The following is a 13,173-nucleotide window of genomic DNA, read 5'->3' on the forward strand; positions in this document are numbered from 1 at the left end:
TCCATGGCTGTGCTCAGCCCTGGGAAACCCTTGCCAGCCCTTGGTCTGACTGCTGTCATGAGCAGGATGGCTGTCCTTTGCCTGCAGAGGTGACTGGCATCACCTGCCTCTTCCTGCAGCTCCCCTGCCTGTCTTTTTCCAGGAAAATATGTATTCAGCTCTGACTTGGCTTGCTCCAATTACAGGTTTAAGTTGGTGCTTGTATGGCCTGTCATCCTCTGTACCCACAGTGAGTCACTGGGAAAGGAGCTGATCCTTCTTGTCAGCAGTATTGTGAGGAACCTGCTGTGCTTTTCCATGCAGTATCCCTTGTATCCTGCCTCATTTTCCCCTGAAAAGGAGTTTCCAATCAGTGCTGTGTGCTCTGAGCTCACCTCTGAATGACCATGATGTTCACTATCTGTAGGTTGAGTTATGCTGCAACAGGTCAGACTACTGAGCTTCTCTGTATTTTGTGCTTGTGTATCAAATGTTGTAGCTGGGTAACTCAGCCTGGTAATTTTAGGTGCCTGAAGTGTTATCAGTGATATCAGAGCCCTCTGCTCCCTGCAGGTCTGTTCAGCTGATGGCCAACAGCTCAGGTTGTCACCTTGAAATGTGAGTTGTCCCAGGCTGCTATCAGGAGGGCAGGCAGCATCCTGATAGTGCTTCCAAACCTGAGCTAGCTGGAGGTGTTAAATATCCCTTCAGGTCCTCATTATACTGTTCAATTGTTGTAGCAGTTCCTACAGCACCGTGGCAGGGATCTTTCTACACTTTGCATCAGCCTTTGTTTGGTTTTGCTCAGAAAGCTTGTTTAATAATTAATGACACAACATTGCCTTGTCTGCTGGCTGGGGCTGGGCTGGAGGAGAGCAGAGCTGGTGCTGGGGCAGTGGTGCTGACTGCCAGCCCCGAGTGTGAGCGTGTGCAGGGCTGGTGCTGAGCCTTGGGCTGTGAACGGATCAACGCTGCAATGAAACGTGCAGATGGAAGCGTGGGACAGCGTGTCAGTGGAGCTCTGCCATGAAAGCAGAACAAATGGGAGCAAATCTTCTCTTTGGTCCCCTTCCAGGCACTTGGGATTCGCTTCCCCCTCTGCAAGCCAGGGCTCCTGGCAGGGCTGTTTTGAACCTGGCTGTGCTGTCCCCAGGTGATGCTGCTCCTCGCTGTGAGCGCGTGGAGCAGCTGCTCCCTGTCACATTGTGACACTGATGGAGCTGCTGCTGTGTCAGCACTCTTGACTGTGGCCAAGCCCCTTGTCACCTCTGTTTTCCCTGCCCTTCCTTTCACACCAAGCTGTGTTAGTATCCACTTTCCTTGCTTTTTTTTATTTTTATCTAACTCTTCAAGGCTATTTCTGCTTTGAATCACGACCGGATAGATGTATGTCCCTGCAGTGACTCAGGGGGAGGTGCTTCAGTCCCTAAAAATAGTCTTAATCCTCCAAATCTTTCTGGATGAGAGCACTGGCTGGGCACGCGTGGCTGTTTAAAGCAGCTTCTGCAATGCATGTGGGGGTAAATATGGTGAAGTGGGAGTCAGTGCCTTTCTCTTTTCCTTCTTTAACACAAAACAGTGATTCTTAATCTGTTGCTAGTAGCTAGAGCAGGTTTCTTCTAGGAACTTTAGAAGAAACAGAGCAGCAAAATGTTGTCCTTGGGGCCTGCTGGTTGTGTATTGCTGTTGTGAGTAAGATCTTCTCACTTCAGGCAGGTTGTTTGGCACAGACATCCAAACACTGTGGCTGGGTGGGCTCTCAAAAACAGGGAACTCTCCTTCCCATGGCACAGCCATGGATGTGACAGGAGGGCTGGGAAGCCTGGATTGGGAGCAAAGCTCCTTTGGGGAGTCACGTGGCCTCCTGGTGCTGGTGCTGTTGAGGTCCATGGTTGGTTTCCTCAGGGATGCTCCCAGGGACGTGGGGCTGTGTGTGCTGTGTTGCTGTTCCCAGCTGACTCGGTGCTTTGTGCCTGTCACTCACCCCAGCACAGAATTAGAGTATTTGTCACAGCAGCAAATATCCATGGCAACTAATTCCCTAGCTCTGGAAATCTTCATGATTTTTGAAGTTTCTTTTTTCCTGTGAAATGCACAGGGGTGGTTCCACCAACTTTTTTTTTCAGGTCTTCTGCAACTGTCAGGAGTGGTGGCTCTTCTTGGAAGCGCTTGAAAAATACACCGGTCCCAGTTCGGAAGATGGGGTGAGTTTGGGTGGATTTGGCTGGAGCATGGACATGGATAACTGGGATGTGTCATGGCAGTGGGACACAGACATGCCCCTCCTCTCCAGGACTATGCAGGAGTGGAGACCACAAGATTAAAGAAGCAGATTTTTGTCTTTGAGGTGTGGAGATGCTGTGCAGCAGGTGGGGGTGGCAGCTGTGCCCACAGCTCATGAGGACTCAATGAAGGTGTGTCAGAGGAATTTTACGTTGGATTTTAGTAAAAGGTTCTTCCCCCAGAGGGTGCTGGCACTGCCCAAGTTCCTCAGGGAATGGGCACAGCCCCGAGGCTGCCAGAGCTGCCAGAGCTCCAGGAGCCTTTGGGCAGCACTGCCAGGGATGGACAGGGTGGGGTTTGGGGTGTCTGGACAGAGCCAGAAGTTGGACTGGATGATCCCTGTGGGTCCCTTCCAGCTCAGGAGATTCCATGATTCTGTGATTCTGTGTAAAGTTTCAACCTTTGGTTTGAAGCCCTTTTTGGAGGAATCCAGGAATGCTTGGGTGGTGCCTGGTGTCAGGGCTGTGTTCTCCATCCTTTGTTCTTGGATGACTTGAGACCTTCCATCTTTTCTGTTTCCAAGCATGCACGTTCCTGTGACTGATGATGGGTACTGTTTATCTGCTGTTTATTATTCCCAAGTTGCCCCTGTGGTGTTTCCCATCAGGGTTTGTGGAGCAGAAGGCACTGCAGGTTTATAGTGTGTGGTGAGGTGGAACTCCTCCATGGCTTTATTTTATCCCAGCAGAGTTTTCCATTCCTTGTCAGCTGGATCTCTGTGGTCTGTGCTGGGGAGAGTCTGCTTGAGGCTCCCTGGCTTTGCATCTCTGCTGGGATGGAACTTTTATAAGCAGGAGGAAGAGAGTGCTCAAACTAAAAGTCATTTTTTGATGGTACAAAGGTGACAGTCATCTTAATACTGAATAATTTACATTTGGCATGCAGGACACACTGTCAACTCCCACTTGGAATTGTCCACAACATGCAGGGCTCCCTTTGGGAGCTGGGCTGGTGGTGGTGCTCTGGTTAGCTGTAACCTCTCAGGCATTGATTAGGAGTGCATATAATTTGATTGGTTTTTGGTAGCTGTGATAAGATCACAGGTCATTAGTTGCAGTATTTGCTGTGTAATGTGGTTACTAACGGGTGAGTGCCCTCGCAGCCTGGCTCTGGGTGATGCCAAGTGGAGCAGAGAGGTCACAGGTCTGGAGTTCAGAGGGACCATGGCAGGCTGGAGCTGCAGGGTGATGGGAACCCCGTGGTGCTCAGCAGAGGCATTGCTGCTTGAAGCAGCTTTGCAGAGGAGCCCCTGCGGACTAAAAGGTGACCAGGAGTGACCAGAGGTCAGTGGTGGCTTTGGCTGTGTTAGCAGAGGTGTTGAGGGAAGGGACTGTCCCCTCTGCTCAGCAGAGGAGCGCCCTGGGGTGCCCTGTCTGGGCCATCAGTCTGGTTTGGGGCCTGCCAGGATGAGGCTGGAGCAGAGGAGACACCACAGCTCCATGGTGGAAGGTGTGAGAGGGGACAGAGCCTGGCTCTGCTGGTGGCAGGGTGAGCACAGGGCTGGGAGAGCACGTGGGAGATCCTGCATGGACATATGGAAGCATGCTGGCTTGGGAGTGAGGACTGGGCACTGGGACAGGGTCCTGGAGAGGTGCAGGGAGTTCATGGCTGTTCCAGCTGTGGATGGGCAGGGTCCTGAGCAGCCTTGTCTGGAGGCAGATGCTCAGAGCAGGAGACTGGACCTGAGGCCTCCTGAGGTGCCTCCCAGACACATTTCATGAGCCATTCTATGATTATTTGTGACACTTTTTGTGAGTTTGCCTTCAGCTCTGGATGCTGATGGGGGATGAGGAAAAGCCATGTCCTGTCTATGGCTTGTCCTGTCAGTGCCAGGGGAGCCCTGGTGATTTCTGTGTGTGAACCCTTCAGGCTGTTTCACAGACCATCCTGTACTTCCATGGCACTCTGAATTGGTGGAGGAGCTCCCTGACACTGGGACAGCCTGAGGATTGACCAGCCAAATTTATGGGATTATCTGTGCTTTACTCCTCAATCTGGCTTTTATCTGTTAAAGCTTATTATAAGTACAGTGTTTTGCTGCAACACTTGGGGAGGCAAAGACCCAGTGGTGCTTCTGATCCTTTTAGGAGTGGGATTGGCTTAGGAGCTGATGGACAGGGATTTTCCTATTTTTTTGCCTGTGCAGTCCCTGGGATGTCCCAGCTGGGTGCTGCCTGGGAACTGTTTTCCCAGGAACCTGCATTTTTTTGTGGGTAAACATTGAGAGTGCACTGGGTGAGGCATCTGCCTCTCCCTCTCTGTCCCCTTCCTTTTCACCACCAGGAAAGAAGTAAAAATTTCTGCTTCAAAGTGGAAAAACCTATGCATGCAAGCTCCTTGGAAATGTAGCTTTAAATTTGAAAGTTGACTTGTAGAGGTGTGGAAATTTGTGCTTTTTTGCTCTGTAACAGGCCTCCTTACAGCTGCAGACATCCAGCCTGGAATTGTCCCTTGTAAGTGCCTTGAGAGGCTGCAGCTCTGTATCTCAGCACAGATAAGGTCTGTAATTACTGGATTGGATTGAATTCTGCTGCACAACTACAGCTCTAAGGTGCCTTTGCAGTGCAGGAATGAAACCTCTGGCTGCCCATAGCTGATATTCCCCATTTTTGGAATATTGTAGCTTAATTTAAGCACAAAGCACACGCTGTGAGAACGGGATTGTTTCCATACAATTGATTTCCAAGTGCACAACGTCTGAACAGGCTTAGTGGTTGTGAGAGTCACGTTCTGCAGGCAGTGGAGGCTGAGAGCTTTACTGAGGAATCCCTGTGGATGCTGCAGGGAGGCAGTGACACGTTGGAGGAAGCTGTGGGATCGTGGGGAGGAGCTGCTCTGGTGCCAGGCCTGGGGTGTCACAGGGTCAGGCTGGGGGGGAACAAAATCTTTAATCATAGAATCATGGAATGGCCTGAGTGGGAAAGGACCTTAAAGCCCATCCAGTGCCACCCCTGCCATGGCAGGGACACCTCCCACTGTCCCAGGCTGCTCCCAGCCCCAATGTCCAGCCTGGCCTTGGGCACTGCCAGGGATCCAGGGGCAGCCCCAGCTGCTCTGGGCACCTGTGCCAGGGCCTGCCCACCCTGCCAGGGAACAATTCCCAATTCCCAATATCCCATCCATCCCTGCCCTCTGGCAGTGGGAGCCATTCCCTGTGTCCTGTCCCTCCATCCCTTGTCCCCAGTCCCTCTCCAGCTCTCCTGGAGCCCCTTTAGGTCCTGGCAGGGGCTCTGAGCTCTCCCTGGAGCCTTCTCTCCTCCAGGCTGAACAATCCTGAATCTTTCAGCTATAAAATAGTGAGGTTAATGTTGACAATTTGGTCCAAGGTGTTTCCCTGAAGATTTACAATTTCTGTGGTTTTAGGAAGGACAAATTTGTAAAGTAGCTAAAACACCAATATTAAGTCAGACACTACCCTGAAATGAGGCATCCTCATGGGTACAGAGGGAATTAGAGTTTTCTGTTTGTAAAGGAAATAAATAGTGAGCCCTTTGTCCCATGGGGCGGGTACACAAACTCCATTACTAGTATCAGGTGTATCTTTAATTTCCAAGTTCAAAATATATCATTGCCATTCTACCATATAATAGACCATTATACCATTAGGTGTAGTCATAATTTACAAATTGGTTTATTTATAGAACTGCTGATGTAAACCCAGCAGAGGCACTTGGGATGTGCCTGTGTGGCATTAGTGCAGTCCTGTGGTGGCAGTTTGTGGGGACACATCCTGCTGCTGCACCTTCATCCCTTCACAGGACCTCTTGAGAAGTGTTTGTGCCATGCCTGGTCTCTATAAAAAGACTCTGCTCCCATGTGCAAGTGTTGGAGTCAGAACAGCTTAGCTTAAGTCAGCCTGGATGTGATGTGATCCTGCTCCCTCTCTTGGGAAAAGGGCATTGTGCTGCTTTTCACTGCTCTGTGCTCCTTCAGATCACAGAGTCATGGAATATCCTGACTTGGAAGGGACCCACAAGGATCATTCAAGTCCAGCTCCTGGAATATGCTCCTATGGGAGAATTCCCTTCAGTGGCCTGGCTTCTGTCCCCTCTTACACCATTTTTTAAAATCTCTGATAACATAAAAATAGATACAGAATTGAAGATTTAAACCTGCTTTTCTTCCTGCAGAAGATTGAAGAAATAAAATTGGGTAAAAAAACCCAAAATAACAATGTTTTCAATCAGTTTGGTGGATCCTGGGAAGAAAGGAGGAGGATGGTCACAGCTTTATTTGTCCCCTGCATTAAGTCCTGCATTAACCAGCTGAGCACTGGGCTTTGTTCTTTTGCACTCAGCTGGCCTCTCTTCCTTCTCTCTTGGGACACTTCCCATGTCCTCCCTTGTGTGCTTTGGGCCTCTTTGGTGGAGTCCTTCCAGCTGCTGAACCTGCCAGGGTGAGACCCCCAGGGCTGAGGGTCCTGCTGGAGAGACAGGCCATGAGCCACTGCCTGGAGTCGTTCATGAGTGCAGAGAGTGGCTTCTATGCTGAGATTGGCCTTTTATCTGTGTAAAAATTTGTATAAATAGGTGCTCTTCACCACGTGGGAGTTTAAAACTGGAGAGCAGCATTCATCTCCCTGCTGTTGGCTGGAGAAGATGAAAAGCTCTGGAAAAGCTCTGGATTGTTGGATTGCTTGTGGTGCTGGCTGCAGTTGTGGTGTTTGTTTGTTGTCTCACACCTCACTGGGAGCGTGGATCACTGCACAGATCCTGCTGGCACACATGGCACATGGCTCTGCTTCTCCTGTTTTCCCTGTTTTCCTGCACTGGCCAAGCACCCAGCCTGTGTGTGCTGCCTCTGCTCCCCTCCTTGGGTGGGTTTTGTCCTCTTCAGCAGCCAGAGCCCTGCATTCTGTCCCAGCAGTCTGGTTTGCAGTGTGGAGAGGCAGGGGAGGAGGTGTTCTGTGGAAGGGAGCATTGCATGCAGCTCCTACGGAAATGAAAGATGCTGAGGGCTAAAAATAAACCATTCCCAGCCCTGTCCCTGTGACAGGAACTGCTGGACACGAGCTCTCGGGGATGGAGGCTTTAATGTCCTCTGTGAAGCACCAGGGCCTGGGCTGCAGGGGGATTTTGGGATCTGCTGGCACAATCCTGCTGCTTCCCAGGAGCCTGAGCAGCTGAGGGGGTTGTGGAGCTGTCTGGCCAAGCAATGTGTAAACTTGGCGTTTTTCTCATGAAAAAATAACAGCTAAAGAGGCTCCAAAAGAGCTGGAGAGGGAGTTCAGACAAGGACCTGGAGTGACAGGGCAAGGGAAATGGTTTAAAGCTGGAAGAGAGTGGATTTAGATTGGATATTAAAAGGAATTGTTCCTTGTGAGGTGGGCAGGCCCTGGCACAGGGTGCTCAGAGCAGCTGTGGCTGCCCCTGGGTCCCTGGCAGTGCCCAAGGATGGGACTTGGAACAGCCTGGGAAAGTGGAAGGTGACCCTGTCCATGGTAGGGGTGGCACTGGACAGGCTTGAAGGTCCCTTCCAACCCATTCCATGATTCTGTGGATTGCTTGTTTGCCTTTGTGTGTACAGCAGGAGCCCCTTGGCTTCCCAGAGTGGCTGCTGGAATGGGAAGCAGTGACTTTGGATGAAGTGCTGGTGCTGCTTTTGTGGATGTGAACCTTTCCTGCGTGGAGCAGAGGGGTGGGATGGCACATGGATGTTGTGGTGGGTGTGAAGGTGTCCTGTGCAGGGAGATGATGGCCTGGCTTGGCTGCAGCCAGAGCAGCACAGGGGTGAGAGTGAAGGGCAGGATTCAGATTGTGCTGAAACAACTGAAATGTTTCTGCATTAAAACCTCTGAGCATTTATTGCACCACACAACTTGTCTTGCAACACAATGCACTGAAATAACACTGAGAGTCTGGTCTGAGCAGTTGGGAAATTAGCTGAAAGCTGCAACTCATCCTTGTCTACGTGTGAGAGCTGTCCCTTGTGAAGGTCAGTGACTTTGCCTTCCCTCTTGGCTGTTCCTGGTAACCCACAGTCAATATCTGGAGGGTTTTTGCAGAAAATGTTCAGCCCTGAAGACAGAGCATGTCTTGGATTAGAGATTTATGGAATGGTTTAGATTGGAAGGGAGTTGAAATAGCATCTTGTCCACCCCTGCCATGGCAGGGACACCTCCCACTGTCCCAGGCTGCTCCCAGCCCCAATGTCCAGCCTGGCCTTGGGCACTGCCAGGGATCCAGGGGCAGCCCCAGCTGCTCTGGGCACCTGTGCCAGGGCCTGCCCACCCTGCCAGGGAACAATTCCTAATTCCCAATATCCCATCCATTCCTGCCCTCTGGCAGTGGGAGCCATTCCCTGGGTCCTGGCACTGAGACTGTGCAGGAGGATGTTGGGTCTCACAGTGAAGCAGCTGGGATGTGCCAGGCCTGTCCCCAAACTGTTGGCCAAGGTCACTTGGGCACCTGCAGGATTTGATCCAAAAAACACCCTCAGCCCCAGTCATGGCCCAGTAAGTGGTTAACTCTTGATTTCTGTTTTAAATAAAGCTCTTGGCATCTCCAGCATCTGGAATGCCAGCTGCCAACATTTTTTATTTTATGGGTGGTGTTGTAAGGATGGGAAAGGTCTTGCACTGTGCCACACTGCCCCTTGCACTCACACTGCTCACAGGGCTTGCTGTGCTGCTTGCATTCCCCTCTGTTTCCTCAGTTCTTACAGGAAACCTGCTCTTCCCAGGATTGCTGACCTCCACACTCCTCAGGAGCGTGTCCTGCAAGGATCAGCTGATGCTTTCCTGGGTACTGGAGGTCATGGAGGCACCTTGTATGCAGTAGTCAAGTTCATTCTCCCTCCTCCTGCTCTCAAGCAGTGATTTCCTGGAAGCAGGCAGCTGCCTCCACTGCCCACTGCTCCCAGAAGCAGGATATGCTGATTGTGCAGCTGAGCATGGATTTATCACAGAATAAACTTGGGGGTTGTCACAGGAGGCTGCAGAAGTTGCTGCTGTTGGGTGTTTGCCTTGGGCAGAGGCAGCTGTGTCTCATGTTCAGGGAGAAGATGGAACTGAAGGAGCCTCTCTCCATGTCTGCACTGGACACACACCTGGAAGCTGCCTCCACATAAACCTGTAGCAAAGTGGTTGTTGAATTGAGGATTTCATAGTCAAGGGCTGAGAAACAACGGTTCAGCTTTTAAATATGAAGTTTTATCTTTCTTCTCATGACTTAAAATAGAGGAAAATATATATTTATGCAACCATGTGGGCTTTGCATCCAGATATCTCTCCTCAGGGAATATTTCATCCAGAAGGAGATTCTGCATGTAGATGTCTATCCCTAAGAAATGTCTCATCCATACAGAAATCCTGAGCTAGAATTGAGCGTTGTTTGAAAGCTGGCAAGAAGTCAGGAGTGTGATGATTTTAGAGTGATGTTTGGGGTCACAGACTGTATCTCATGTGCTGTCTCTGAGGGAGATTTATTGGGTACTGAAAACATTAATATTGACAGTAACTTGCAGAAAAGAGAGATGCTTGTAGCATGGAAAAATTCTTGGAAGTGAGCTTTTCTACCCACCCTCAATCTCTGAAAGATGGGATAAGTCTTGTGCTTGAAGCAAATACAGCCCTAAAGTCTGTAGTCTGGAAAACCAGGATTTTTTAACCAGTCTGAATATTGGAAATGAGATAGGAATTGATGGGATAGGAATAAAAGTTGGGTTTTAATGTTGACTCTGTGTGCCCTGTGTGCTATTATGTCCTTGGCTGTGGTGGTGAGAAAACATAAACATGATTTGACTGTGGCTGATCTTTATGCTGATCATTTAACACAATTCCCAAGGGCTGAAGCACCAGTACAAACTTGAAAGCAGAGGCTGTAATGAGAAAAATGACTGCTTGAGGCTCTTATCTGCTGCAGTGCATTTGTTTCTTGTCTAGTAAAGAGCATTTGTCAAATGAACTTGTGCCATGGTCACTCCTTTTTTGTTCTTGCTTAAAATGAACCACCAAGCTCGTGAGTTGGGCCTGGCCCAGGTCTTGGATTATCCTGCTAGCTGTGGAGGTGATGAGACCTTCCATGACTGATGTGATATCACTGATGTGATAAACTCAGCAGCACCTGAAAGTCCTAATGGGATTTTCTGTCTCTGGATCTTTGGCATTTTAGTTTGAATACTAAAGAAAACAAGAAACTGCGGTGACTGGGGGGCTTCCTCTGGTGTTTTTGGAAGCTACATGTGCAGAGCCTGGCTCCATGCAGCCATTCCCAGCTCCATGCCCAGAGCCTGGCTCCCACAGCTATTCCCAGCTCCCCACAGCCATTCCCAGCTCCATGCCCAGAGCCTGGCTCCCACAGCTATTCCCAGCTCCATGCCCAAAGCCTGGCTCCTGCACCATTCCCAGCTCCGTGAGCACAGCCTGGTTCCCCACAGCCATTCCCAGCTCCATGCTTGGATCCTGGCTCCTGCACCATTCCCAGCTCCATGCTTGGATCCTAGCTCTAGGAGCCATTCCCAGCTCCATGCTTGGATCCTGGCTCCTGCACCATTCCCAGCTCCCCACAGTCATTCCCAGCTTCATGTGCAGAGCCTGGCTCCTGCACCATTCCCAGCCCCATGCTTGGATCCTGGCTCTAGGAGCCATTCCCAGCTCCATGCTTGGATCCTGGCTCCTGCACCATTCCCAGCTCCCTGCCCAGAGCCTGGTTCTCCACAGCCATTCCCAGCTCCCCACAGCCATTCCCAGCTCCATGCTTGGATCCTGGCTCCTGCACCATTCCCAGCTCCCTGCCCAGAGCCTGGTTCTCCACAGCCATTCCCAGCTCCCCACAGCCATTCTCAGCTCCCCACAGCCATTCTCAGCTCCATGCTTGGATCCTGGCTCTAGGAGCCATTCCTAGCTCCATGCTTGGATCCTGGCTCCTGCACCATTCCCAGCTCCATGCCCAGAGCCTGGTTCTCCACAGCCATTCCCAGCCCCATGCTTGGATCCTGGCTCTGCTCCATTCCCAGCTCCCTGCCCAGAGCCTGGCTCTGCAGCCATGCTCAGGGGCTTTGCTGAAGCTGCTGAGCTGGTGGTTTGGTTTCTGGGCTGTGAGGGACACCAGTGTCCCTGTGCTGGGTCAGCTGCAGGCCAGCTGCCACCAAGGACACGCTGTTAGAGCCTTTCCTTCTGGTCATGTCCTGAGATACTTTTCCCACGCCGAGTTCCTTTCATTCTCTTCTGCAGGAAGGGAAGGAGTGAGAGCTCTTTTTGGGGAGCTGCAGCAGCATTGGGTGGGAGCGGGGCTGGGGTCTCACCAGCTCAGGGAGCTGCCTGTGCCCTGCAGAGCTGGGGGATGGTGGAGCAGGTGAAGCCCCAAACCAGTGTCTCCAGGAGCTTCCTGGGTGCCCATGTTTGCAGGGCTGATATCCTTATCAGCCAGGGCCACACCAGCCTCTCCAGAGGTGCAGAGGAGATAGCACAGTGTGCTGGGAGGAGTGGCAGTGCTTCCTAGTAGTTCTTTTAACATTAGTTTTATCTTTTTTGTTTATTTGTGGGTTTTTTGGGGGTTTGTTTTGTTTTGTTTTGTTTTCATAAGAGCTCCAACGCAAACTCTCTTTGCCAACCATATCTACTGACCTGCACTATGGCTTAGTTTATCTCCTGGCTACTGCTGAGATGAACTGAGATATCCTGGCAGAAAACTTGCAGCATGCACTGAGGCAGAAATGTGGAATAAAAGGCAATCCCAGAGGTGTGCAGCAGGATGGGCTGACTTTAGAGTATCTTTGTGTTTGGGGTGGGAGTCCTGTCAGTGGGAGCGCTGCAGAAACAGCATTGAGGAACAAGGGGAAGGGAACTGTGCCTTTTGCTGTGATTCTGGTTTTGCCAGGGAAAGCATTTTGAGGTCTGAGTGCATTTTTGCAGGTTTTACACAGGTTTTGAGGAAATGAGCCCCTGTGCTTGGCACCCAGCTCGGATATGTTGTATATTGGGAGGAGCTTGCTCTGGGCTCCTCAGCCAGCAGCTCAACCTCAATTTTATTTAGGAAAAGAGGTGAGGGGTAGCCTGGGTGTTGTTTGCAGAGCCCTTTCAGCTTGGCTGTGGTGGTTTTCCTGCCCTGAGCACGTTCTTACACCCGTGCACTTCCCCAGCAGGGAGGGTTCTCATGGAACTCTCTCACATCGGAGAGGTTTCCGAGTAGGAAGTGCTGGCGTTGGCAAAGTGTCCCATCCTCGTGGGATGGAACCTTCCTAGCAGGCAGTGCCAGGTCCTGCACTGTGGCTCTGAGGGAATTTGTCTGACAAATTGCCTGTCCTGAGCTCCTCTGGAGTTTTTTCCCTCTCTGAAGCACAGGAAGACAAGGGTTGTTTGTGAATGATCTGGAGCAGAAGGATCTTCCAGGCTCCTCCTTGTCCCTTTGCTGGGGTGGGTATTGCAGCCAAATAAAGGTGGAGAAAGGAATGAGAATTCCAGATTGCTGTGCTTATTGCTTGCTTACAGGAGAGCTGTATGGCCACATCTAAATCCTTGCCTGGGTGGTGTTGCTGAAGCTCTTTGGTGTTGGGCTCTTTGGTCCCAGTGTGGGCAGGGATTTGTCCTGGAAACCAGCTTGGGAAGCTGCAGGATAGGTTGTGGGGGATATTCCTGTGATCTGTGGAGGTAGTGAGTGCCTGAGCTGCAGACATCCCTCTGGCTGGTGAGGGTTGCAGGGTTGCAGCCAGGATTGCAGCCAGGGTTGCAGCCAGGATTGCAGCCAGGATTGCAGCCAGGATTGCAGCCAGGGTTGCAGCCAGGATTGCAGCCAGGGTTGCAGCCAGGATTGCAGCCAGGGTTGCAGCCAGGGTTGCAGGCTTTCCCTCAGCCCTGATCATTCCCAACCCATGCCCATCCTGACTGCAGCCACTTGCAGATTAGTTGGCCTTTAAATAGACCTAAAATCGTGTGTTTTTACAGCAATCTCAGCCCAACACTTGCCATGTGCT

General features: G+C 51.1%; 1 protein-coding gene across 6 annotated transcripts in view; it reads left to right on the forward strand.

Moving 5' to 3' along the window:
• The window catches only part of OSBP2 (oxysterol binding protein 2), a 100,949-nt gene that overhangs the window by 5,616 nt on the left and 82,160 nt on the right, over positions 1–13,173 (forward strand). For 2 of the 6 annotated variants that reach the window (XM_071445786.1, XM_071445787.1), the window contains exon 2: positions 2,106–2,183. The exons of 2 other annotated variants lie outside the window; for them this stretch is intronic. In XM_071445786.1, the coding sequence (XP_071301887.1) occupies positions 2,106–2,183 (78 nt within the window). Of the gene's footprint in view, positions 1–1,476; positions 1,500–2,105; positions 2,184–11,777; positions 11,943–13,173 lie in introns of those variants that run through there. 2 more of the 6 variants (XM_071445789.1, XM_071445792.1) reach the window with 2 other exon arrangements.

Source organism: Agelaius tricolor, unplaced genomic scaffold (genome assembly GCF_023055355.1).
Source record: "Agelaius tricolor isolate 1412-34295 unplaced genomic scaffold, bAgeTri1.0.p SCAF_20, whole genome shotgun sequence".
In the NCBI taxonomy this organism is placed as follows: domain Eukaryota; kingdom Metazoa; phylum Chordata; class Aves; order Passeriformes; family Icteridae; genus Agelaius; species Agelaius tricolor.